Here is a 27700-nt window from a genome sequence, read left to right as displayed (position 1 = left end):
GCAAGGCTGAAAACACACAGGCCCTGGGACAGAACTGCAGCCACATCAGTATGTGCCCTCCCACAAATCCCACCAAAAATGCTCAAGTTAATAACCAGGTGCCGAAATTTACAGAACCCTGTTGAATCAAACGCTCAGAAAAGCAGCCACGGTCCCTCCCTCGCAAGAGCCTGAAAGTTTTCCTTGGAGAATCCTTCCTGCACACAGGGCAAATGGGAGCACATGGAGAAAACATCTATACCCAGGACTCTCCTGGGAGCCAGGCCAGATGCCAGGGGACTCCACCTCGAGTGCAGGACAGCATTCAGAGCCGATCACGCTGGGCTGCTGCCTCTGAAGTTGAGTTCCGAGGCAAAGAAGGACACAGGCAGCAGAACTCTTTTTGGGTCATCATAACCCTCAGCTGCATGCTCTACAAGAGCAGCTCAACAGCTGGCACAAGACAGCACAAAAGATACTTTTGGTACAGGGGCAGGACAGAACTGGAATGAATTAATTATTCTTGGCTTCTAAGCAAGCACTATCAGTCAAAGGTATCAATATATATATTTTAATTTTGCTGTTTTCCCCCTCTTGCTGCTGGAGAAATGGAAGTACAGAGCTATTTAATAAGTAATACACAGTTTAAGACAAGTAATGCCCAGGTACAGGGGAAAACAGGATGAGCACCCCAAGTCTCCAGTCTCTTATAGCAGCCAGAAGAGTAGCAAGAAAGGTAAATGGCACTGCATTGGACTGGTAGCACAACCCTGCTGCGGGATGCTGGCTCTACAACGCCTACTGCTCTGTCATGAATTTCTTATAGGGTTTCATGCCACTGCCAGCTCATAAACGTCAAACAGCCCTAGGATAGTGTCCCTGTCACTTCTTTGGCTGTCTGGTTTTCAACCTTAAAAAAAAAAAAGTTACAAAACCCACAGAAACAGGACTTAAAGGAGCTAAAAGTAGTGAAAGCCAAGAGAGGAGTGCCGTGTCTATCCACACGTACCTGACATGCCCTGCTTGGAGATCTGACGGTCATAGATCTTCTTCTCAAGCGTGTAATCAGAAACCAGTCTGTAAATGTGGCATGGCTTCTTCTGCCCATAGCGGTACACTCGGCACACGGCCTGGGCATCATGGCACGGGTTCCAAGAAGCGTCAAACACCACCACTCTGTTTGCTCCAATGAGGTTGACACCCAAACACCCAGCACTGGAAATTAAAGGCAAATTTCAAATTGCTACCTTGGCCAGTTTTCAAAGCCTCTAGGCAGGACAGCCATCACAGCCAAGAGTCCATGAGGTGTCTATGGAAAGTTCCCTCCAGTCATACAGGCAACTTCAAACCCATGTTTGGTTTCCAAGACTGTTGTTAAGTTGTTGCTGAGGACTAAGGCTAGAATTCTACCCCCCTAGGGAATTCAGAAGCAGATGGCACTATCATCCCATAGAGTCTTGAGAGAATGTTATGAAGGAAGTTAAGAACTGAAAACCCATATGCATACAGAGCATCAGCGTGAGTTCTCCACTGCACCCTTCTGCTCCAGCCAACTTACCGTGTGGACAAAAGGAAGAGCCAAACAGAGGTGTTGCTGGGGTCATTGAACTGGTTAATCAGTCGTTCCCTTTCCGAGGCAGAGGTGCTGCCATCCAGTCCTGAGAAGGAAATTAAGGACACATTTAAAAGCTCTGTATGTTTGCAAGAATACCATCAGAACAAAACCACTTCCCAAACACTGAGCTTTGGCACTTGTTCCCAACCAATTCTAGGTCTTCCTCAAGTCACGCACTCCAGGACCTCAACTGGACCACTTTGTACCTCTAATTTGCCCAGCCAGGCAGGTGCAATGCAGCCAGCCAGGTTGGGATTTGTTCAACTGAAAGATCAAGTAAAACATTACTCAAGCTTGGCAAGGCCAAGACCGGGGGCGTTACAACACACCTAGCCCATTAAGGCTCCATATCAGGCAAGATAGACAGCAAGCCAGAGTGGCGGGCACAAAGGCCTCATGTGTGCTAGAGGCTCGAGGAACCAAGAGAAAGCAAAACTGTGAAGCCTTTGGCAAAATCCCATAGACTGAGCACAGAGAGTACTGGTCTAAAGGAGTGCAGGGAGGTATCGTGTCTGTTCCTGGGCTGCACCTTGCTTCTGGCAGCTCTGCAAAAATCAGGAACAACATATCCACCGCTCCTCTCAGTCCTGGCCTGTAAATTAGCCACACAAAGCAACAATCCATGCCAGAACAAGATTTAAAGCTGGGGAAGAAGGGAAGAGGAATTCACAGTCCCGAGCTAGTGAAAGCATTCCACAGTGATTCTGGTTTGGGAAGCAAGATCTAGAAAGTAGCCAAACAGGAAGCAAAAAGTAACTTTTACAACTTAAAGAAAAGCACTAGTGTGTAAGTGAGATGTTAAAGATGTCTAACATCTTTTGAGTAAGATGTCAAAAAGAGGATTTAGAAATTATCAGTTAGTTGCTATCAAAATGACACTGTCTTCCCAAGCTACTAAAGTAAGAACAATCTGAAAGAGACTTCATCAGAAGAATGCCTCAGAAGAGCATTTTCACACACAGGGACAGCTCCAAGAAGATGGTGGGTGACTTTTAGGAATTAGTCCATCACAGAGGATCAAACAGTGTCACATCAAAAGAGAGGACGATTGGCTGCACTCACTGTAATAGCTGATGTTTCGGACCCAGTTGTGAACTCCTCCATCTGAGCCTGGAGGATTTGGCATTGGTCTCTTTGCCAAAAACTCTTCAATGACAGATAACGTGGACAAGCTCTGGCTGCAAAACCAAGATCTCTGTTCAGGAGAAAGCCCCCACAACAGCAAAAGTTGAGCATCAGAACTCTACCCCCAACCATGACAGCACTGACAGTTGTCAAACCCTGTTTGTGGCAGCACACCGCTCATTAGTAAAGTTAATAGTGGCAGAAGTATAAAATCCATGGAGGAAAACCAGGATCTAATACAACAAAGGAGAAAAGGGGAACTGCCACACCACTGATCCCGTGTAACAATCTCCTAGTACCAGGAGGGGTTCAACTACTCCAGCATTTAGTGACTGCAGGATCAGCTGTTAATACTTTGCTTACCTGAAGACCAAGATCCTATCTCCAAGCTTCACACTTTCCTCAATTAGGTGGAACAGTAATACCATCTTGGGTGAGTTCTCCAAGACTCCCGTCTGGTAATCACACAAGATGTCTTTGGCCTACCGAGAAATGGGAGACTATTACAGGTGGAGTTGCTCATTCCCTGTTTAGTTCAACAATCCTGTCTCAAGGTGAGAGAAATAAGTCATTGCAGAGAGGTTATATACATCCAGCCAGGTCCAGGTGACAATGTTACTCCCAGCTACTGCTGCTATCTCCCATTCCAGAAGCTCCAAATGACAAACTTCTTGGGAGTGTGGATGAACGAGCATCCTCTTAACCTCTCACGACTCTCTATCTCAAGACCTCTCCTCCAGCCCACTAGATTTACCACCATCTTATCTAGATTAAACTCCACCCTAACCCCTTTTTTAGAATAACAAAGTCCACAACCTTTGAGGTCAGATGAAAACAATGGTATAAAAGAGTGTTGCCTGCACTCCAGCCTCACAAGAGTCCCAAAATCCCTACTCAGTGCCACGCAGACACGCTTATCAAGATGCTCTGTGGCAGAGAAAATGGATGAGAAATCCCCATCTCTTAAACAGAAGAGTCTTGTCTTTGCTCTAGTTCAGAAAACTGCCCTAACAAAAAGAGGTGCAGTCTTTCAGAGTAAGTACCTAGTCTGTGTTTATCATAACTCTCCAATGAAGAGTTTTCCAGCAGTGGTACTCACCCACTCATAAGTAACGACCTGATTTGCTCTCTCCTGAAAGGGGTTGAAGCCAACGCTCTGAAGGAACCTGCTATTGGTAGCTTCTCCAACTGGTGATGTCAAAGCATTACTCTCTGTTTTGACTTTAATTCCCTGAGGCTGGCAGCGGGAATTAGTACTTGCTGTGCCAAGGTCATCCACATCCAAATCCTGCTCGTTTGCCAGATTCTCCTTTTGCAGAGCTTCATACAACACATCTGGGTGGTTCCAGATCTGAAGGAGTAAGAAAAGAAAGTGGTTAGGCCTTTGCTGGCCTGCTGCCTGCTATTGATTGTGGACTGAAAGCCCCCACAGCTATTCAAAGGGAAGAACTAATACTTCGATCATTTCATCATCATGCCCACATGGAACTGTAAGGCACTGCAGAGAAAGTCAGTTTGACTGCATTAAGGTAGTGAACGCAAAAAAACATGACTGTGCCATGACACAACGTACAAACCATCTTAACCAAGGCTCTCTTGACTTCAAAGCTGCCGAATTCTTTCCTTGAGAACAAAACAGAAAGCCACTATGCACCCCACACAGCACAAACACAGAGGAAGCTGCTTGTTTGCATTGCAGCAGGCAAATGGTTAAGTTATCAGCTCAGTACCCGTTCAGCTGATAGCCGCAGGTTTCTTGTACAAATCTGAACAAGACATTTAACATCCCTGCACCCCAGTTCTGGAAGTGGGGATAACAATTCTGCTGGGCCATTGCAGGACACTGGGGAGAGAAGATGCACCTGGCCAACTACACTTCTATCTCCTCTTTTCACTCATATTTCTGATTTTCCCTTACATACTAGAATGTTTTTTTGCAGCTCCTGCCAAAACCTACCTTACAACAGACACAGAAAGCTTTGAGTGGGTTCAGTCCCAGCCAGCCACTGTTGCCTGCATCTCGGAACCGGTTCATGAACTCCGTATAAAGGGCCCGCTGGATTTTTGAAAGACGTACCAAAATGACGTGTTCTTCCTTAGACGGGAGCTGAACCTTCAGCACATTGTGGCCTCGCCTGTGGAAGAAATAAACAGAGGGAAGGGAATTTCCCAATCTGATCTCTCTGTGGCTGCCTGTTGGGCAAGATTTTGACTTCTTGCCCACCTGGCTGCAAGGAGAAAGACCTCTAGTTACACGCTTCTCTAACGCATGACACTTCTGAGATACTCTCCCTGCAGGCAAATACCAACTGTAAGCACAGAGATCTCAAATGTTACAATCTTCTAGCACAGGTCACAGTGTTAAGAGGGTGATGAAATTCCTGTTTTCCATGGCAGTTGAAAAACAGAAATGAGACCTACGGTCTCTTTTTAGCTCTGCCGATGACTAAGACACTCCATCCAAATCACTGGTCCAGCATCTTAAAACCCTCATCTGAGAAACGAAGCTGATCTGTTTCCAGAGTGGTGGAGACACTGTCACTTTTCATAACTGAAGTTTCGTGAAACACCTTCAGATCCTTGGGTAGAGGATGTCAGAAAGTGCACATCCAAATTAACTAGTAAGACATCAAAATAAACCTGAGGTCACCCTGGTGCAGTTAAGAGGTGTTGTTCTCCATTATCAGAGTCTGTGGTACCAAAGCAAACCAACTTAACTTCTACTCCCAAGGCAAAACAGAGCCGTAAGGACCACTTTGCAGTTGACTGATTGATCAAGACAGAGATTCCGAGGGAAATATGGAGCTGCTAACCTAAGAATCTCCTCTGTGGATTTCTCTGTATGCACAAAGACAGATAAGGTGCCTGTTTAAAACTCAAGCCTAAGGAGCTTGATCCATGGGCCAAGGCCAGTTGTATGAGGTTCAACAAGACTAAGTGCTGGGTCCTGCACTTGGGTCACAACAACCCTATGCAATGCTACAAGCTTGGGGAAGAATGGCTGGAAAGCTGCCTGGCGGAAAAGGACCCGGGGGTGTTCATCGATGGCTGGCTGAATACAAGCCAGCAGTGTGCCCAGGCGGCCAAGAAGGCCAACGGCATCCTGGCTTGTATCAGAAACAGTGTGGGCAGCAGGACTAGGGAAGCAATTGTCCCCCTGTACTCAGCACTGGTGAGGCCACACCTCGAATACTCTGTTCAGTTTTGGGCCACTCACTACAAGAAAGACATTGAGGTGCTGGAGAGAGTCCAGAGAAGGGCAACAAAGCTGGTGAAGGGTTGAGAGCACAAGTCTTATGAGGAGCGGCTGAGGGAACCGGAGTTGTTTAGTCTGGAGAAAAGGAGGCTGAGGGGAGACCTTATTGCTCTCTACAACTACCTGAAAGGAAGTTGTAGTGAGGTGGGTGTTGGTCTCTTCTCCCAAGTAACAAGCAATAACACATGAGGAAACAGCCTCAAGTTGCACCAGGGGAGGTTTAGTTGGTTATTAGGAAAAATTTCTTCACCGAAAGGGTTGTCAAGCATTGGAACAGGCTGCCCAGGGAAGTGGTTGAGTGACCATCCCTGGGGGTAATTAAAAGACATGTAGATGGAACACTTAGGGACATGGTTTAGTAGTGGATTTGGTAGTGTTAGGCTAACAGTTGGACTTGATGATCTTAAGGGTCTTTTCCAACCTAAATGATTCTATGAGGCAGCATGATTAGCTGTACTGCATAAACTCAGCAAGCAAGCAGGCTAATTTGAGATGAAGAAGCTGTTTGCATGGACTACACCATTAAGAACTCCTTGTGGACTCACCGCTGCACAAAGCCTTCCAGCAGGCTATGCAGGACATGGCTGCGATACCTCATGAGACGGACATCTTGCGGGGTGCTGTCAATACACTGCCCATTCAGGATAGGGCGCTCAAACATGTTGCTGAATTCCTGCCGTGAGCCTAGAAAGTCAGGTCGGACAAAGTCCACCATGCACCAGTACTCAATGAGGTTGTTCTGGAGTGGGTAGCCAGTCAGCACCACCCGCCGGCGGGAGCGGATGTTCTTCAGGGCCTGCGAAGTGCTGGCATGGCAGTTCTTTATCCGGTGTCCCTCATCACAAATAACCACATCTGGGCCAGGGCGAGACAAAGCTTTCTCAATCCCTGAGGACAAGGAACATTAAGTGTTAGTTAGAGGTGAGTAAGACAAAGTTCTGGTTTTATATGGTCACCGAATTCACAAAAAGAAAAAAAGGGTAGTTCTGAAAGACAACAAAAGCTGTATTCATGGGTGGCAGGGAGCAAGGCTGAGTCAGGAAATAAAATATGACTAGACAGTAGCTCTGATTTCGCATAATATGGTAATCACCAGACACGACTGTCCCTTGATTTCTGCTCAATGACCTGCATTGCATCAACTTCGCTGTCTTGCATCAGATCAGACTGGTAAATCTCACACAGACAAATCCCCAGGTTCGGTGTACTGACTTCCATGTTTACTTGCAGCTATTGCAAGAAATGAAAGACTCAACCAAAGCTCAACAACCTTTTGTTTCCAAAGACACAATCCTGTCCAGCAAAGTTTGATCATGTCAGGGATGCTAAAAGCAAGTTATAGGTTGTTTCCCTGTGCTGCCAGAGTTGAGAGGCAGCTGGACAACAGGATCACCTTTCAGAAGCTCTTGCTGCCGGTCTTCCTCATCCAAGTCAATAATGACAGGGCCAGCTTGTTTCTTTGTTTTCTTCTTCCTGCCAGTGGCAAAGGACTTCTTCAGTGAGAGGAGACGGTACATCTCATATCCCATCAGCAGCACACCACCCTCTATCACCCAGTCATTCACCACCTTTGCACGTGCAGCTGTTGTCCTGCAAAACAAACAAACAAACCAACCAAATAAACCGTAAGCTTTCTCTCCAGTTTCAGTCTGAACCACTAGAGTGCAGTCTGCTGAGGAAAAAAAATCCCATTCAATTAATTAAAGCACTTTCTCGCATCAAACCAGGCAGAAGAATACAATGAAGTTTCTTTAGGAGACAATGTGTTCAGGGGAAAAGCCTTTTATGTGCTACGGATAGCAGGGTTGAGAATGACAAATCCTTACAGGAACTGAGCTGTAGAAGTTTGTCATGTACAAAAGTATATCAAACTTGAGAGCATCGTTTTCAAAGAGCTATTGAGACTGCCTCTGCAAAAACACTTTCAGAACGAGCTGCTAACGTACGTGGTTGTAATCGTCTAGTCGTTTGTCCCTTCTTCTCATCTCTTCCAATGCTAGTGTCCCTCAGTTATTCCTTCCCTGCTAGCCTGCTCAGAATTGGTTCAAATCAAGACACTGACCTCACTCAATTCTCCCAGAGCACACCAGATCCCATCCAATAGTAAACACATGGCTGTAGTAGCATCAGCAGATTCACCCAGGAGGTGAAGACCTTAACAGGTAAGTGTATGAACACAGCTGATGAACTGAGAGTTCCCCAAGATCACTACACTGTCCTGATCCATGCAAGACAAATGACCCAGAAAGAAGCAGAGATCCACGAGCCAAGAATACACTCCACACCAGGCTGTAACTGCAATCAGTGATCTCTCCCTTCTGGACAAGAAGGCTTTGTATAACTTGCCAGAATCCCTCAAGGACAACACAATTCACAGAAAGTCACAGTGTCAGGCAGAGGAATCCCTAAGTGTGTGAAAAATCTCAGGGAAAAACCCCAACATTTAAAATACAAGAGACCTGTGGTACAGGGAGCACATGCCTTATGAGTCCCAGGACTCTGACAGGACTAGCAGTGTACCACTAGCAACAAACCAGAGCACTTCTGCTCCTCTTTGCAGAAGTAACTCTGTCTCTGTAACTGGATTCCTGATCTCAGCATATACGGAAGAACAGAAAGGTGCATGAGCAGTGTGAGAAGGAAGTACAAGATATAAATATTGAATGAAAGAGACAGTAAATCTCTCCCAGGTACCAAAATCCTCCTCCCAAGACAGCATCCACAACAAATGGAGAGTGGGAAAGATTTGGGAGTTGAGGGCACAGAATTAGCCCAAACCAAACCGTCTGCAACAGCAATTCTGATAACTTCTATGAGATGAAGTCCAGGAGCTCGAAAGGGCTTTTACTGGCACCTACTTGTGTTCATCATTCAGGATGTGGACTTTGAAGGTGCGGGGCTGGACCTCTTCGGAGTTATAATCAGCAGGAAGGTTTTCAGGTGCTGGGAGCCACATGTTGAATTCTGCTAGCCAGTTTTGGAGCGTATTCACCTGAAAAAGCCATAAAAGGATTAAAAACCCAGTTGAGTCACTAGGGATTTTAAGAGCAGAAATGAGAATATGGAATAACACGCTGTTGGGCCCAGACAAAAGGAGCAGGCCACAGCATGCAAACTTAGGGACACAGGGAATGAGAGAGGGAGAAGAGCAGCACGGGGATGATAGAGCTTGCTGTGAGGAGGGACACTAATTAAACCCCTCTACACAAAGAAAGAAGTAGTACAAGGAAGCCCCTCAGCCAGCCCTTCACATGAGCTACTTACAGGTACAATGGCAAGAACAGTCTTTGCCTCCGTGTGCCGAAAAAGTACATCCAAGAAAGAGATGACCTGTATGGTCTTGCCCAGGCCCATGCTATGTGCTAAAATACACCCAAACCCACTGCTGGTTTTAAATCTCTCCAAGGACTCGACCAAGTTGTCATACAGGAATCGGATCCCACCAATCTAGATAGAAAAGCAGAAAAAGCATTAGAATAGTAGGAGAGAACAAGACGACAGGTATGTATTTACAGAGTGGCACGCATGTTAGGACTGCATAAACCATGAAAATATAAAGGGGATGTTTCAAGTTCGCTATGGTATTCTAATCTAGGGAAGACTCAGAAAGTCAGTATTTTGAGATACTCATAAAACTTTCTGAGAATATAACAATAAATCCAAATTAATTTGTAGCCACAGAATCTGAGTTGGGGTTGATTAGTTTGTTTATAAGTATAATTTTATTTTTAAAATGTTCATCTAAATATAAAAAGGAAAACATTCCTGTCTGTGCCAGGTATCACCACACCATCCATCACCAGGACACCCAGGTAAAAAACTTCTTGGGTATCACAATGAACACTAATTGTTATAAAATATTTTGCCTTTGAGAGCTGAAGGGATTTTGTTACAAGTACAGCCAGAAACAAGCAGTACGCTCTCAACTTGTCATTGAAGATGAGTACTGGCTCTTGAAATAAGAGCTAAATACTCTGGCCATCACATGATAACAACAGCCAAAGTTATACATAGCCCTGTTTTTCCTTTAAGTTGTCCTTATCATTTGACTGTCCACAACAGCCACCACCACAACCAGACTGGTCACAGATCTCACCAAAGAAGTTCTGCTGAGATTACAAAGCAGGCTTGCCTGAATTCATTGCATTTTCAAGGCTAATAAAGCCTACCTGATGGGGTTTTACTGCATGTGCAAGCTGGGGAGCCAGGAAAATGTCCTCCTCATTTGGTGGATGATTGATGTTAACAATGACTTGCCCCAGAGCATCTGACTGATTTAAGGCATCATTCACATGAGAGCCACTGCTCTCTTCACTGCCATCCTCCTCTCCTTCATTGCCAGAGTCACTGCTGTCCACAATTTGGAGGGCATCATCCTCTCCTGAACTCAGCTCTATCACTTCTGTAAAGTAACCAAAACAGGAGAGAATAAGGCCAAAGGTTAACTTGACGTCAGGGTTTATCATGCATGGAAAAGAACTCATATCTGGAAAATAAGGCTACCACCTTCTGCAATTCCACAGTGGCCTAATGACCTATTCTGAACAAGCAGGCACACACCAGGCCCCTCAGGCCAGCATATAAAGGCATGAGTTTCCCCATGTTTCAGAGAACATTAATTTGGGCTGATCCAAACAGAACATGAGACAGTTTCTGTTAAGTGTTTGATGTTCTCCTCCATGTGCCCTCTTAATTCCCAAACCCAGACATGCATTTTATCTGTTGATACAATGTCTAAGGACCACCAAGGAAATCAGGCAGAAGTACTCTACTGGAGTGGTATAAAGGAGTCAGGTTAGATCCCTTTGGGACAAGGGACACAAAACCCACTTTCAGTTGCAGATCTGAACACTTAGATGCTCCTTTTATACACAGCAGATGATGCCACATGTCACGTTAGCACTCTTCAGCAGAGCACTGAGCAAAACTAAGTGCATTTATACAGCAGAAATAAACACAAGTTCACAAGAGTGCCTGATAGGCCAGGTTATAAATGTCAGTTTAGGACTCAAAGGCCAGAACTGGCCATATATTTGGAAACAAATAGGCCTCCAAAGTCTGAAGGGATTCACTACTGGAGCATCTGACCAGATGAAAACAGGAAACTTGTGGCTAAATAAACAGCATATTGTGAGAAATCCAGGGTGAGGTAATTGGTCACTTACCATCTTTAATGCTGTTTTTTCCTTTAGCATCATCTTCACTGCCACTGCTAGTACTATCTAGGCAGATCACTTCCTCAGCCAGGACCTGAGGGGGGAGCTGAGTAGCCTCTGCTGTTCTGAAAACGATGTCCTCTACAAACATAAATTACAAACAATAAGTAATTCATAATAATGGGGAAGGAGACAAAACTGTTCAGAAACCAGACAGTATTTCCACTTTTGCTCCAGTAACTTAGCCCTGGAATTTTCCATAACAGACTCTCACTGTCTACAATACTGCTATGACTCAGCTTCCTGGGTCACAATCTCCTTTCTCAATATGCCGAAACAATAGCCTATTGCTGATGGCACTCTCTCTATTGCATGCCCTGGCTGGGGCACACTGACCATGCAACATGCTAAAGTACCTTTTTTTTTTTTTAATTCTGTTTGTTTTTTTGTTTTGGTTTGGTTTGGTTTTTTTGAGGGGGGGGTCTCAGAAGTAAAAGCTGGTTTTCATCCAGCAGAGAAAGTACCAATTGCTGAAGGGATCACTGTCCTTTGTCAGTAGGGACACTGTAATAATTATACCCTACGTATCATAAACAACTTTTGCTGAACAAGACCATTTTTTTGTATGTTTAAGTATTGCCATGTGGGAGAGAGGCTAGCTAACAGGGCCAAATAAGCACCGCTGCAGTGACTCAGCAAGCAACGACGTTCTTCTAGGGCTGCAACCTACTCCACAACAGTTAAAGCATTTTAAATAGCTCTTGTTCCTTCCCCGCCATGCAAAAATGTTTTGAACATTTGCACTTAAGGGAGAATACATATTTTCTCAAGAGGCAAAGTCAACTCAAGAACTCCTTACCCCTGACACAACTTCCAACTGCACTCCTCTGCCCTTTACACCAGTCTGAGAGGCTGTGCTATGAACTAGATCACTGAAATGATCCGTGTTAGAACACAATGCAAGATGACATATTCACCGGAAGACAAGGGTGATGCTTAATGATTTACACTGCCTGCTATTTCACTGCTTGCTGAAACATGCAAGAAAGGACAAGGTTACATCATGAACATACGTGCACCCAGTCTAACATCATGAACATACGTGCACCCAGTCTATTGTTCCACTGTCCCTAGTACCAGACCCCTGCGTTACCAGACCATTCACAGTACAAATATGATCTGCACCAAGGACATCGCATTTCTGTCAAATCAGTTGGTTTAAGCTTCCATACGAGTTGGAAAGACAAGAGAGACCTGTTCCAGCATCTTCCTTACACACAATTAACTTGTCAAAATATCTTCAACAAAAGTGACCTGGCACCTTTCACCACACAGCCACAGCATCTTGATTGAGAACTAGTTCAGAAGTGGAACTGACTACACTGAACTGACAAGTGGTTTGGAACTACCATTTCAAGAGTTTACACTTGAAAGTCGAAGAATCATAGAATGGTTTGGGTCGGAAGGAAGATTTAAAGGTCACCTAGTCCAACCCCACTACAATGAGCAGGGACATCTTCAATGAGATCAGGTTGCTCAAAGCCCCATCCAACCTGACCTTGAATGTTGCCAGGGATGGGGCATCTACAGCCTCTCTGGGCAACCTGTGCCAGTGCTTCACCACCCTCATCATAAAAATTTCTTCCTCATATCGAGTCTGAATCTACTTTCTTTTAGTTTAAAACCATTACCCCATGTCCTGTCATGGAAAAGCATGGCACTACCTGCTTCTTCATTCAGCTTCTATCCTTAAAGATCTTGCTTCGGGTGACACCTCCCATTGCTTACCAGGAAGAAACTCTAGGGGTACAGTTGGGATAGTGGCTGGATAATCCTTCCGCTGCTGCTCTAGCCGTTTCCTTCTCTCCAACTCTTCCTGCTGGGCTACTTTTGTCACAGCTTCCAGTTGGTCCTCACGCAACAGCTTTCTGAACACAGGAGCAAACAGAGAAATGTGATTTGGTTACACTCAATTTCTTCCAAAAACCTGAATGGCTGTACAGCACGCTCAAAAGATGATTGACAAGCTCCAGGTAGTCTGTCAGCTACACATACTAGGAACATCATCGCCAAAAGCTATAGACAAATTCTACAGCTATTTCAGGACTGTGCTTCCCAACTACAGGTAACAGTACTATTACACTCAAGGAAAAGACAAAAGTTTGACAGAAGCAAAATAATAAAAGGATGAAAAATGTGAGTGGGTAAGTATATACTTAAGCCAGGTTATCATAGACTAGTTCTTCTATCTGAAAGGATGTTAGTTATCGCTATGCAGCCTATAAACAGAAAATGCACAGTCATGCAAAGAAGATATATGGGAAGAAAAGGCACCAGTTCCCCCACAAAATATCATCACCCTGATTCTGCTCTGACATAGTACTTTCATGAACTAGGACCTCTAATGGCTTTAACAATTGTTTCAAAGGATGCTCTCAAAGCACCTTACTTTTACAGGTAATTTTCATTACTTCCAAAAGTTGCTCTTCCCCCACTTCAGTTTCACATGTGCAGCGCTGGAAATGAAGGCTCTTTGCCAGAGGAGAGGTGCAGTGCAAGCAGGAGTAAAATCCAGCTCCCTCAAACTAGCCTTTAAATCCACCCAACCCTACACAGCAGGGACATCTCCTCCATCCTAATGGAGTCTCAGTTTTCAAGGCCTACTCAATGCTCGTTCCTTTGGCTTTAAGAAAATCGATCTGCATAAGCTTAAATATGAACCAAAGACCACCAGCACATTACATACAGGGCAAAAGAGCCACTTGCTGCCACAGGAGTTCCTGCTCCATTGACTCCTGAGAATTTTAGATCCCCTTGAACAAAATTTCATAGAGAATTGCCACCTCACAGCCTGTCCCAGAATATATGTGGTGACTTACACAATAAACAATTACTGCTTTGTAAAATTCAGGTGAAATTGATTTCCAACATTTCAATCACCACTCGCAGCATCAGCATTCCTGCCAACAAGTACCCAGGATAGCAGAGGGAAGGACTATATTTCAGGCTGTTTGCAATAGAATCCTCATCAGCAGATATCTGAAACTGGGTATTTACTTAATGGTGGTGCTGGTTTTCAACTACATGACTTAAAAGCCAGCAGCAAGTACACAATTTTTGTAATATATTCCATAACCTAATATTTGCTTTTCTGAAATACCAAACAAGTCTGCACCCACATGCAGCACTCCAGTCTGAGATCATACTACTCCCACTGGTAAAATCCTAAGGTTTTGGAAAAGAAAAGCCATCTGGTTCGCCAGCAGTGGCAAAGTGTAGCTCAGAAGCAAAGTCTAGAGATTCCATTTTTACCCCAAAGTCTATATAGGACCCGAGCTCTTTCTGTCTTGCTGCTGCCTACCTTATGTTCCTCCGCATGTGAGACGGTTTCTGAGCCCTCTTCTTTTTGGTGTCCTCAGAGGCCAGGCTCTTGTGCTGGTTCTGCAAGAGTCGCTCTGCCCGCTCACTCTGAGATGAGGTAGTTGAAGTAGAGCGCTGCCATTCTCCATCCCCCGCGTGTTCAACATGGTCACTGCTGAACACGGCTTCCTGGGGTTGGTCTGAAAAGACGAGGAGGTAATGACATGAGAACAACTGTGCCAGGCTGGCAGCTGGCTTTTACATGAGCATTCATCAGCCAACAATCCCTATTCTCACTCGTTTGCAAGCGTGTTTCTCTGAGGGTCAAAACTGGGCAACAGTGCCACTCAAAGAGTGTTAAGAAATTTTACGGTGAAGTGTCCGTTCCCAGTGAAAGCCAAGACTAACACCACTCAAGACAGCCCAAAAGTGTCCTGACTAGAAAACAAGGCAAAATTATTTCAGTCCACGTAGAGCACTTGCTGCCCCTAAGGGCCTGTTTTCCTACAGTGGCCCAATAAGCTCCAACTGAAACAAGGAACTAGAATCTCTTTTTCTTTGTTTCACAACATTCAAGTGGGGCAGGAATTTCCATTTATGACACCTGTGTAACCATCTTCCAAGCTAACAGAACATACCATGCAAGAGGTTATCTGGTTCAAACACTGGGTCATGGCTTCGCAGGCAGCTGAGTGGCTTTGTCACCAGGCTCCCCTCTTGTGTTATAAATGGTAACTTCTGGCAAGCTTTTTTTAAAAACGAAAAGTAAGTGGCAATACTTTTTCCACATTATAAACCACACGCACTCCTTTTTCTCTACATTCTCCTATTTTCAGACTTGCATTAATGGCTGGTTTCAGTCTTAAAGCACTATGTGAAATGACACCACGTTCTATGTGACATTTTGCTCTTCAACAGGCTGCCAGTGACCAAGCTAATGCTTGCAGGCACAGAAAGGAAATGCTTCTGTTCAAAAGCTTCCCTTGAAGTAAACTGTTTCTGACAAGCCTTGTAATAGCTCCTTTGAAGCATCTTGTCCCCTTGTGTCAGGCACAGAGATATCCTGAACCTCATCTCATAATCAGCTTTCCCGCTTGTACTGTGTATCTGAGCTAATGACTGAAGTGACACTTAGACAGAACTTTGAAGGAAAGAAGACATCAGCGCAGAAGCATGGGGCAGCTGAAGTAATACAGAACCAACAAGCATCACACTGTGACTCCGTGGGATCTGGAGACAAAGAGCATCCCTTCTCAAAAAAAGCTGGGAGCTTAAATGAAGGATGCTTCAGTAAAGCACGTTCCATGTACAGGCACCTCTACAGCTGCCATGTTAATACGCCTATTAAATTAACCTTACCACCAATATCAACTCTTAAAATTCAGATGACAGGAACTAGATTCACACCGTGGTCAAAAGCACCAACTTTGTAAGCTTCCTCTCCAGACATCCCACCAGACCTGCCCCAACATTTACTCTAAGCCTATGTCAGAATCCATTTAGGACTTCAGGGCTCACCCCACCATGGGCCAAGACCAGCAGAGCAGCTCGAACGTTTCTGTGATCATCAATCCCAGCAAGTCTTACACATACTAGAAAAACAGGTACCCACAACTGATGAGATGAAACAGAGCTCACGATGAATGCAAGAAAGAGTTATGTTGCACGTGAAGATAAAGGCAAAGGAGTTCGCTGCTACAGTCACAGTAGTTCTCCTACCACAGCCAAGGTCTCAGAGCCCTGTCCTACCACCATGTCTCCTTAAACTTCGAAGCTCAGACATCACGCATCACATTCACTTGCAGACAGAGAACTGTGCTGGGAATAAACCCAGTTTCCCAGGCTTCCCAGACAACAGCTCTGCTATTTGAGCTTCAGACACATTTTGGTCACATTACCTGCAATTCTTCAGCACTGTTTCCTCCCCCCTGCTCCTCTCGACTCCTGGTTATATAACTAGATCAAAAGATTGGATGAAATAGGGCAAAGGGAAGCAGGGAGGCTGCACACGTGGTCACATTCTCCGGGATGAGTCATTAAACCAGTGACTATCCCTGAGACAAACACTGTCATGGTTACACTGCTGCCATCTCACCCTGGGCCCAGGGGACCTTCACAAGGCATCAGAGAGCACAAAGTCATGCTTGTTTGGAAGAGGAAGCACTTCTCTCCCCACCCCAGCAATTACCCACGTCACCTTCGGCCAGGCGACTCTGCCACCCACACTGTGCCAGGAGAGGGTGCCTTCAGGACAAGGGTGATGCTAACAAACTCCAAAGGCTCAGCAGCCCAAAGGTGAGGCCACAACGTGTCTCCTCTGTACGTTTTCATATTTGTTGTGCGATCCCTATATATACTCATCCCACCTCTGCATTTACTTCTTTTTCCTCTTAATCATGTGCAATACAAGCTCTGGTGAAACATACACACAGCTGGATCAGGCGGGCGTTTTTTTTAAAGATAATTCTCAGCTAGGCAGGAGCCTGAAGCCTAAAATATGATGATAAATTTGGTCCTGCACTGAGTACAGGCCCTCATCTGCCACAGCCATTTCTGCTCAGGCTGGTGTTTGTCCTGCCAATGCAAGTTCTGAGGTGAGGAACACAATCTGTGCCTCAGCCCACACTCCTGACACATATGCATCTAGATACTGAGATCTCTTCCACGCTGGCGACATTACCAAGCAGCACACCGATTCAGCCGCAGTGGGATTCAGAGGACAGCCGGCTTCCCGAGCCTTGTCCCGTTCTTGCCACTACAATGAATAAAGCTGCTTTTCACAAAGCTTAAGTAACACACTGATAAAATCACAAGTCATTTCCATCTAAGCGTGCAACAGCTCCCACCACACCTGTGACACGAGCTGGTAGTTACTAGCAGGAATCATTTTGTTGCTTTGTATTAAGCTCCTGACTGCGTACGCAGCCTAAATCTTACCGCATGTGAAAAGTGAAACTCCCCACTGCAGCCATGTGGCTGCTCTCCAGCACGGTGAGCTCCAAGCTGTGTAACCGGGACCCACACTGGGACAGAAATGCATTCAGAAACAATAACTACACACACAAAAACCTATTTTGTACAAGAATAGGTTTGGTCTTTGGGTTAGAGGGAGTGTGGGAACAGTCTCGCTGAACAGGTCCCATCAGGTAATCAATTGAATAATTCCTGCCCCAATTCTGCCAAGCCTACATCTACAGCAGAAATGCAATTATGGTTTTGTAACAGGAGCTCAACATGCTACTCTGACATGGCTATACAAGTAGCTTTTTACACAACACAAAAATTCACCAGCCATGATTGCATGTTGACAATTGGCCAATCACGCTTAAGCTGTTAGTGCACTCTAGGAAGACCTGCGCAGTTATCCACATTGCCTCTGTCCAAAAAGCACTGTCACCAGCCCGCGAGTAACATCCCAGCACAGCCTTGGACAGGGAGATCAGCCACATATGCCCAGGCACAGCTAGGGGAAGAGCAGGCCCAAGTCCACTCAGCAAAAGGGCAGCCATGGGTCAGTCGTGGTCGCCGACAAGGATGTAAACCCACCCCATGCTTACACACTGCGGGCACCGAGAACCAGCTGGAACACCACTGCTGGGGTTCAACCAGGTCTGTTGTGTTGTTTTGCACTGTGCTCACCAGAACAGCACCAGATCCACAAAGAGGGTTTCCTGAGGGTAGTGGTGACAGCACCAATGCAGGACTGCAAGCTTGTCAAGCTGCTTGCTCGCTCCTCCAGCAAGCAGGGTCCCCAGGCAGTTCCCACTGGTCCTCTGTTACGGACATATGCACACACCCAGGCACTCTCGTCCTGCAAGGTACCCTGAACGCCAGGAGGGGCACGGCTATCCGCTCTCATGCACTTCAGACATTTAAAATACACCTGCAATATCAAAACCCAACAGACCTGATTACAGCATGGCTCTGGTTCATGCTGTAGACCAGGAGTCACCAGTTTTCTTTGCTCACTAAGCAGCAGCACCCACCACTCCCAGCTGTATATACAAGCAGGGGAGGTGTTTGGCTTCTCAACCAACACTTGCATATTACAGTTTAGAAGTCTCTGTAAGGAAGTCGTGACTGCTCTGTATAACTCTGCTTCAGATGCTCCCTGGGGGTATGACTGCCAGAGCTGCCCCTAAACACCGCACCACAGGTGTGCCTCATGATGCATAACACAGCCAAAGATCTGTCCCACAGTGGGGCACTTCACTATTGCACCCAAGCTTATAAAGCACAGCTCATCACCTCCTTCTTGCAGGATATTCTCAAACTTCTCATAAAACAGCATGGGAGAATATTCTTTAGCATCTTCGATTCAGCAGTGAATTGCTCTTGACACATACAGCCTGCTCTGCAAGGGGGCTCAGGCTGCTGTGAAGTGTCATGAAGCAGCAGGTACATTTTTTGGGATGCGAGATTTCTGTAACTAACACAGTCTTCTCCTGACACCGAGGCGTGTGAGAAACAGTGTTATAGCTGCATCCAATCTCCATGCTCCAAGGCAAACCTCAGTAAGTCCAAGTATCTGTGCACACACAAGTAAACATCCACATCTCTAACAACAGTCCAACACTCCCAGGAGTACAGAAATTGCCATTCAGGATAAGACCCAAAGGTCCCCTACCTGAGGCTGTTGCACAAGAAGGTGCAAGAGACCCCTCAGCAGACAAAACACTGTGTAAGTTGGGTACTTCCTTGCCTCCTCAGTTACTAGCTAGCTAACGGGGCTAGCTAGAGGTTCACCCTCCTCCTGGAAGGCCAGCTTCTCCGCCAGGATAACTCCAATGACTCCAGGGAAGGTTTACCACTGAAAACCAGGCACTGGTTTATTTCTAAAATCATTTCACTACGGAAACTCAGGATGCCGAATAGCACCCCTCTGCTGAGTCTTTGGGCATTATTTCCTGCCCTAAGGACAGGGATGTGCACCCATGGTGAGGAAGCCAGCTGTATGGAGCAGCGAGGGGTCAGTTCTTGCTTTGGGAGCTCTCTTTTGTCTTGCACAAAGAGCAAGGAGCAGTTAAATATTCCTGCAGGCGCGTTCTGGGAACTTCCACGCAGTTTGTGGCAATAGCCTGTCCGAGACTAGCTAGCACTAGCTAGTACTACTACAGCAGGTACTGAGCTGTCAGAGCAGAATGGGAGGAGCACTGGGGATGGCACAAGAAAGACTAATATTGCACAGCTCCAGCTGCAACCCTCGCAGTCACTGGCACACTGAACTACAACGGTGCCAAAGGCTAGAGAAGCGACTCTGCAGAGCAAGCCCGACTGCAAAGGCACTGACAGGCTGGAAGATGTTCTCTGGGGTTATGTGATGAGTTCCCAGTGCACTGGGCACTGGAGAGGTGTGTAGGTGATGCCAGAGTTTAACTGTACTTGGCATCTGAAAAACAGCAGCGCTCTAACTGTAGCACAGCAATCACCTCAGAGGCTGGCAACAGCCAGAGTGCTCTGGCTCATCCTGTATTCAGCTGAAGTGGGAAAGAAATTGAATATTTTCAGAATATTCATTCTCTGTATGCAACTGGTGCAGCTGTTGCATGGGTGCCACGCAAGAAGGGAGGAGAGGTGGCTGCACAGAGCACCTTCTCAGAGAGGTGGCATTATGAAAGCACTGGAGCACCCCAAGGCTGGACGCAGGAAATTCCTTGTGAAACCCCTCAAGGAAGGCGTAGGCAAAAGCAAGGAGGAAGCTCAGACTCCCTTCTCCCAGGCCCTACCTGCTGCAACACCCAGGAGAGCCACAAAGCCCCCTCCTGCGGCTTGACACACATCAACGCCCGGTTCCTTCCTCCCGAAGCACCAGGAAAGCCACCCACAGCAGGGACAGAGGGGGACACAGCTCCTCCGGGGACTCAAGGCTGTGGCTACCCGCTGCAGCCCGCTATCAGGCCAGCTAATTAGCCACAAGACTTTGGTTTCCTCAGAAAATAATCAGGCTCAGTCTTCAGCGGCAGGACGCCCCTCCCAGCCACAACTGCTTAACAAAGCCCTAATTATGTAAGCTTTATATAACCCGGCACACCTACCCCCCCGCGCCAGCTCAGCCGCGCTCCCCGCCAGCACGCCATGGCCCGGCACGCCATGGCCTGGCACTCCGGGTGCCTCTCGGCCCTCTCCAGCCATCCACTTGCTGACAACAAGAGAGACAGCGCCGAGCCGGGATCAGCCTTTTGTCTACACTGGTGGTTTCTTGCGTGCGCGGGGAACTCCTGTGCTGGTCCAGGTGCCCCTCGGGGATGTCTTCTCCTGTCCAGGGCCGCAGCTGTGGGGAGCTCCCAGGCCAGGCGTGCTGCGCCCCGGCCAAGGGGGCAGCGGGACCTGACTCCAGTGAAACGCAGCCACTGAGCAGAGGAATGACCAATTTCCACCACCGCCCCCTCCCCGGCTCCGCTGCCAGCTGCAATGGTTGGTGTCCTGGTGAGTCACAGCCATGGTACTGTGAGACACAAAGGCATCTTTGGGGCTGAGCCTGCCCAGCACCAGAGCTCGCCTGCTCCCAGGGGAAGCTTCCCTCACCTGTCAAACACACGAACATCAGCTCTAACATCTTCATTCCTGTTGCTGATTTATCTAGGAGTTAACCACCTCAGGTCTGTCGTTCATACTTGTCACCGTAACCAGACGCAGAGACTGTCATATCGGTGTAACAAACAGCGCTGCTCCAAGTCTGAGTAACACATTTTTTATTTCTGAAGGTATCTGTAGAGCGATCAGTCGCTGCAGGTTCAAGACACCTACGTGAAATCCTCAGATTGCTGGTGAGAGATGGCACGCTGCCTCCATCCCGGCCCAGGACCAGAGGATGGAGGGGAGAGATGTGAAATAGGCTCTGAAGAAAACACCACCAGCACAGGCTCTGCGGGCCAGAGCACTGGAGGGAGCCCGAGCGGGAACACACAAACGTCAAACCCACCTCCAGACTCCTTCCTGGGCAGGAAGTAACCCCCAATCAATGGAAAACTTCAGAAGATAAATTATAAGGCAGCACTGCCCTTCTTTTTTTCCTTCAGAGGTCTTCCAGCGTATCAGTTACTGATGAGGTTATGCTGCAGAATAAAACCCTTTTCCTGGCCTGAAGGAATCCTTTGGGAGCAAACGGCAGCAGAAGTGAAGGGCAGGAGCAAGGAAGATACCACCCAAAAACCAAAGGGAAAGGAAGCAGCCACGAAGTGCTGAGAGACAAACTGGATCATCAAACAGCCAACTTTGGTGACAGACAATATATCTTCTAACCCTGGGATTATGCAAGCAGAACCAGGCCCCAAATACCCAAGAGCTCTTGTTCTGGCCAGGCCTCAACGCTGCGGACGCCGAGACCCAGGTTACATAAACACCAAAGAGCACTTATATAACCGTTGTATGGCACGGGCTCGCAGCCACCGGCACCCCGCGCTGCCGGAGCGCGGCAGGTACCTGCTCTGGCCAGCCCCGTGCCGCGGCAGCTGCGCCCAGCCCCTCCAGGACCATGCACAAGCCCCTGAAATGCAGCCCCGGTGGGGTTTCACTCAGGTTGTCCTCCCTCTTACAGGCACCACAGAGGAGAGGTTGATGGATACTCCGGAGCACCAGGCAATCTCATGTCCGTTTCCAGCTCTGATACGCTCTAAGGAGGGAAATCAAACATTTGCATAGTGCTTTGAGATGGCAAGAACTGGAGAAAGACAGAACGCTGCTACCTGGCATCCCTCTTCTAGATATATAATCAAAATTATTTTTCCCAATAGAAGTCCTCAAACCTAAAATGTAAACTGCCTCCTCCTCACAAGCCCCCCCGCTTCTCGTGCAGACACTGCGGGCATTAGCCAAGGCAGGGAAACAAAGCCAGGAAGCGCACCCATTAAGGCAGCGAGTGAAGCAGGGATGGGTTACATTTGTCCTTTACCAGGGGGTGTGTGAGAGCAACCGAGTTACATAAAACTACTGCACCGGAGTCAGGAGGCGTTCCAGGCTCGAGTGCTGGGAAGTTTTCAACAAGCTGTGCACAGGAGGGAACTGAAACCTCCCCTTTCTGGTTATCCCGGTTAACTAGTAACCCAGAATACAGTTTTGCCAGCCAGATTACAAAAATTAGCGTAGGAATCTAAACCACAAGTAATCAGATTTAGCCATCAGACCTTACGTACTGTCACAATAGTTCAAAACTTCAAAGACAAAAATTTGTTCTATTCTATTAAGGTGGTAAATACTGATTTAGGTAACAAAGACACATTTCCCCTCCCAACTTCAAAAAACAGATGCATAAGGGGGCTTGACACGTTCCCAGCACAGTGAATCCAGCTGGCTGCTACCATGACTCTTCTAGGGATAAATTTCAGGGACTAAGAAAAGAGGACGAGTAGGGGAGCAAGCACTCTGCATTATGCAATGATTACATAAGCATTAGTTTACACTAGGTAGCTGGGAGTTGTGGTATTAGCTTTATACCAGGATACCCTCAGAGCAACGAGAAGTAATAAAGAAGGGATTATTGCTACCACATGCTTCCAAGGCCACCAAGATGGCAAACAACGAGCACAAAGCCGAACTTTAATCCCTGCCTCAAGTCCTCACTGTAGCTCTGTTCAGGACCTGTTAAAAGGGACAGGGGAGAAGACATCTGACACTCACTCCTAATTTAAAAGAGCAGCGTGGGAAATAATCCCAGCGTTAAGCATCCTTCAGCATCTGAGCACTCCTTTGCTGTTGCTCGTGATGGCAATGAAAGGAGAGATTTCAAAATTACAATACCTGGCATTTGCACTCTAGTTCAGTGTCAAGGAGTTCACAAGCATGACAGTGGTCCTCACAAACAACCTGTGAAAACACCCTCATGTCCATCTGCAGAGAAGGAAACTAAGGCAAAGGAAATTAGGGCAGGCATCAGCACTGTGTAACTCCCAAGTTGTTGGCTTCCTGTCCTATGCTCTAACAGGCTCTCTTTCCTTTCCTTAAATATAATTTCATACTTGGAAAACAAAACATAGTTGTGGATTTTTTTAGAACTGTAACAAGCACAGAACTTCAGCTGCACTCCCTTTCTCTGCTCCACTCTCTTGAAGTAATTTCAGAGGAATTTTGAAGGACTCCTGTTTAATGAGGGAGGCATCACTTGGGAGAAAAATGCAAATTGTCGAGTTGTAGACTGTGTGCCACCGCATTCCACTGGCCACTGGCTCCCATCAGAGTGCAGCCAGAAAAAGTGACCGAGAGCACTGGAGAAAGCTAATAAGACCAGGGTGAAACACACTGCTCAAAGAACAATCTGTTTCTAGTTTTCCTTTTCAAAATACTGGTGCTGCTTTGTGTGCTGCTAAGGAGTTGACAAAGGGGCTGCAAGTTGTTCAAGGCAATCAGACTCACACAAAAACGACAGCCACAATGTCACAAGGACACCCTCATCCAAAATACGTTAACAATCCAAAAGCTAAGCTCATTACAGCCTGGAAAGAAGACAGCACCGGTTCCTTCATAAGGCTGCTAAAATTACAACTACCTCTGTGGTCAAAATAGCAGCATACGTGTGTATGGGGAGGAGACAGGGCACTTTTTAAAATAAGAGGCTATTTTTCTTGCAGAGCAACAGCTTCTTTTCAAATGGGGGATAAACAGTGTACCGCAGCAAACTTTGATTTACGAGCTGGTGGGTGCTACCATAAAAATAATTAAAATGCTCTCTAACTTTCCAGAAACACTTATAAAATACCAACAGATAGAATAGCACTGCATATATAAGTGTTAGGCCCCTGGAGTGTGAAAAAGCTATGTACACAGGAGAGGAAAAGAAAATACTGACCAGTAGTTGAAGCACAAAGGCAGGGAAGAACACGATGTCTCAGTTCTGTCTAGACTCACTCTGTGACCTCGTGCAGTTTTATCACCCTCTGTGGACAATACGGCTATGGAGAAGTGGCACAGAGACCCTCCTGGATCCACCAGCCAGAGCACAACCATGTTAGACCACTTACAAATGCCTCCTCAAACAGACAATTTTTGCACTGGTAGAGCAGTGACAAGCAATGCTGTACAAAGAAGAATTCATTTGCACTCTTGCTCTCTTATGTTTGTACAATGGACCCCAAAATACTTTCCATCCAAAATTTTGGAGGGCCTCTAACCTTGCATTCTCCCTCCACCTATAACCTACAGACGTCATTTCCAAAAGCATCTTCCCCTCCCCTGTCTTCTCTTTTATACTTATTATCTAGACTGAGTTACATAGCCACTTGTATCACCCAGATTCCTCATTTATCCAACTTATTTTGTATTGTAATTCCTTTCTCTTCTCAGTTCACACTCTCCCAGAATTAGCTTCTTTGTCCTGCCACCACAACCAGAGAACTGAGAAAGCAAGAAAAGATGGATTTTTTTGCTAGAATCCACCCCTCCCACTAACGGACAACAAACACTGCATGGCTCATTTCTATAACAACTCCTCGCAAAGACCACACTGCACTGGACTCCTGCAATAAACCAGGAACCCAGAGCTGGAACTCCTAGGGAACATTTTTGACCAGCCTATTACCTTCACAGCATGAACTCTGGAGGCATTTGCCACGTGAACAAGGTGGAAGAAGCTGGGCTTCCCCGAGCACCTGACCTCAAAGTAACCAAGTTAAAATTACAAATTTAAAAGTTCTTCAAATCTGAACAGTGTTTTCTCCCACCCACTAAGCAGCAGCCATCCCAAAACGGTAAATTCGTTTTAGGGTTTCACCAGCATCTTCCATTTGACAGGAGGGGGAAACAAGAGCCAAGTAGCTCCTAGTCTATTAAGCACTAATTAGGGGCTCAGGAGCAAGCACCAACAGCTCTGCCTGGTGCCCAGACTGCTGCTGGTCAGCAAGTCACCAAATATTTCAGTGACAAAAGCAGCTCTCAAAACTTTTATCAAGTAAAATGCTGGGGGAAAGTATGCACAAAAAGTTGAAGGAGGTGGGGGAGAGGACACAGGATTTAAAATCATACTGGTATTAACAACTGCCTTCTCTCTTGCTAAAAATTACTTTTGCAGCATTACAATATGACAGCAGCATAAACAGTAACAGCCAGACCCAGAAGGTCACATCACCAAAGTCTTCAGAATTAAAAGCATAAAGAAAGACCTTCCTTCTCACATCCCCTCCACCAAGCCAACAAGCACTGCAAGACCCTGAAAATTCAACCATTTCCATCCCTGCCCAGTAGGTAGCAAATTAAAACCTGAGCCCCAGAGAAGAGTCTCTGTTCCTGATGCACTTTGCTAGCCACTGAGGAGGGTGCTCCAGCACAGGGGTGGGAGAATGAATGGTCTGTAACAGGAAAGCAAGGGGGAAAAGAAAATGGGGGGGGGAAGAGGAACCAAAACTACAAAAAACGAACCTGTGTCCTACCTGGAAACTGCTGAGACTCATCCAAGAGTAACATGCTGCTCAGTGCACTGAGGCAAGACCTCTGCCCACGACTCTGCCTGAACACTTGCTCAGTGTGGCCACACGCTCTCAGCCCTTCTGCTATTCTTGTCTCAGGGTCTTCAGGACAAAAGTTTCCAGTCACTCCCGACAACTCGTTATCTCTGCCCGCAGCCCAGCGAGCACTAAATCCACTCTCACTGGCTGTTCAATTCGCAAGCGGGAAATGCCTCCTGATAAAACAGTCCAGGGTACAGGCAGGGAAACATGCACTTAAAGTTTCTGAATATAACTTTGGTAAATAGCTCCTAGTGCTTGAATCCACCCAGCTGGTGTGACGGGAACCAGTACGCATATATCCTCCCTGCTCCCAGGCGAGACGGACCAGGGGCACTGTTACATAACTAAATATGCCTCGTGTTCAGCCTAAATAAAAATTGTCACTATCTCCTCCCCTGCTTGGGGAGTCAAACAACACAGCCCTGCCCGAGGTAGCTGCTGCTCCACTGAGGACCAATGCCTGGAGCTGTGCTGCCTGGCTGGGTTGGCTTTGTTCCTGATCAGTGGGAGCAACCTCAGTTACGCCTGGGAAAAGAGTTTTAAAAGAGAGAAGAAGAGCAGAGAGGCTGAGTGGGTGTGTACGGGGGGAGGTCTCGCTCCTCTCTCTCTCTCGTCCGGAGCGCACCGGAGCTGCACACCGTTCGGATCGGATCCCATTCACTCAGCCCTGCGATCCAGTTCAACTAGTGGCAGAGACCAAGACTGAGAATAAAATAAAAATCCTTACATAACCATTCAGGCTCCGGCGGGGCCCCGCGCAAGGGGAATCCCAACAGACAACAGGGCGATCAGAGCAGGGGACACGCGGGACCATAACCCCACTCCCAAGTTTGACAGCACCAAAGGAAAAGAGGAGGGGAAGTTATTGCAAAAAGAAGTACAGCCTTTTTGGCTTTGAAAGCAATCTTGGTATCTGTGATTTTATGAGCTATCTGCATGATGCCTGCTAACTTCAAGAAATGTGGACAACTGAGACTGAAACTTGAGCAATTCGTTGGGAGCTGGTAACCTGTTTGCAGGATAACAGGCGAAAGAGGGTCCCGTTTGCTTCACTAAATCAGCAGCTCGTACAGCACTGCTAGCCTGCCCAAGGCTCTCAGTGCAGCTCATGGACTACAAACGAGATCTCCCAGTTTTTAGGAAGCAACCTTTCAGAATTTGTGGAGTGCAAGCTTATTCTAAGCACGCCTTCCTCCCCATCACCCATCTGCACCAGAAGGACAGGTACAGGAGAGAATAAGTAAGTACAGGAGAGAATAAGTACTTCAAAGCTGTGGCTGAGCCCCTAAAGGCTAACCATCATGCCCAGCCTTCTTCAGTGCTACAGAGACTTTTTCCATGCCCGATTCCCTTCACAGGCATACCCAATGCCAGTAACAAACAGCAAACCTGGGCCGATAGACACATAATGAAATCAGCTCCCTCCTAGCGAGCATTTGTCCACGTAATGAAGTCAGCTCTGTGCTTGAAACAACTGGCAAGTGAGAGTCAGGAGAACCAGGACGGGCACAAGAAGCCCGAAGCAGGCTGTGTCTGAACAGGTCTGGCACAGGTCTGCAGGACTCCAGGACAATGTGCTGCACTCATGACAGTAAAGGCTGATCTATAGATCTGCAAACACAGCCAGGGCAGAGCCTGGTCACCCTTCATGTGACCCCAGACATTTTTATTAGACCTTTCATTCAAGAGTGTGGCAGAGCACAGTGAATGTTCACTACCATCAAAATATCCTCGTTGCTTCAGGGTACATCACAACTTTGAAACAAATCCAAGG

General features: G+C 46.7%; 1 protein-coding gene across 8 annotated transcripts in view; it reads right to left on the bottom strand.

Annotated features, from left to right (window-relative positions):
• Positions 1-27700, bottom strand: part of RAD54L2 (RAD54 like 2) — a 67741-nt gene that overhangs the window by 6350 nt on the left and 33691 nt on the right. For 7 of the 8 annotated variants that reach the window (XM_068419943.1, XM_068419945.1, XM_068419946.1 and 4 more), the window contains 14 exons: positions 14493-14691; positions 12920-13059; positions 11141-11272; positions 10145-10377; positions 9240-9422; positions 8834-8967; positions 7369-7565; positions 6521-6863; positions 4677-4854; positions 3819-4070; positions 3083-3201; positions 2657-2772; positions 1538-1637; positions 989-1194 (listed from right to left, as the gene is read on the bottom strand). In XM_068419943.1, the coding sequence (XP_068276044.1) occupies positions 989-1194; positions 1538-1637; positions 2657-2772; positions 3083-3201; positions 3819-4070; positions 4677-4854; positions 6521-6863; positions 7369-7565; positions 8834-8967; positions 9240-9422; positions 10145-10377; positions 11141-11272; positions 12920-13059; positions 14493-14691 (2532 nt within the window). Of the gene's footprint in view, positions 1-988; positions 1195-1537; positions 1638-2656; positions 2773-3082; positions 3202-3818; positions 4071-4676; positions 4855-6520; positions 6864-7368; positions 7566-8833; positions 8968-9239; positions 9423-10144; positions 10378-11140; positions 11273-12919; positions 13060-14492; positions 14692-25848; positions 25973-27700 lie in introns of those variants that run through there. The other variant, XM_068419949.1, reaches the window with a different exon arrangement.

This window comes from Nyctibius grandis, chromosome 29, assembly GCF_013368605.1.
Source record: "Nyctibius grandis isolate bNycGra1 chromosome 29, bNycGra1.pri, whole genome shotgun sequence".
NCBI classification, from domain to species: Eukaryota; Metazoa; Chordata; class Aves; order Nyctibiiformes; family Nyctibiidae; genus Nyctibius; species Nyctibius grandis.
The sequence above is the reverse complement of the archived record's forward strand: the minus strand, read 5'-3'. Positions and strand labels throughout refer to the sequence as shown.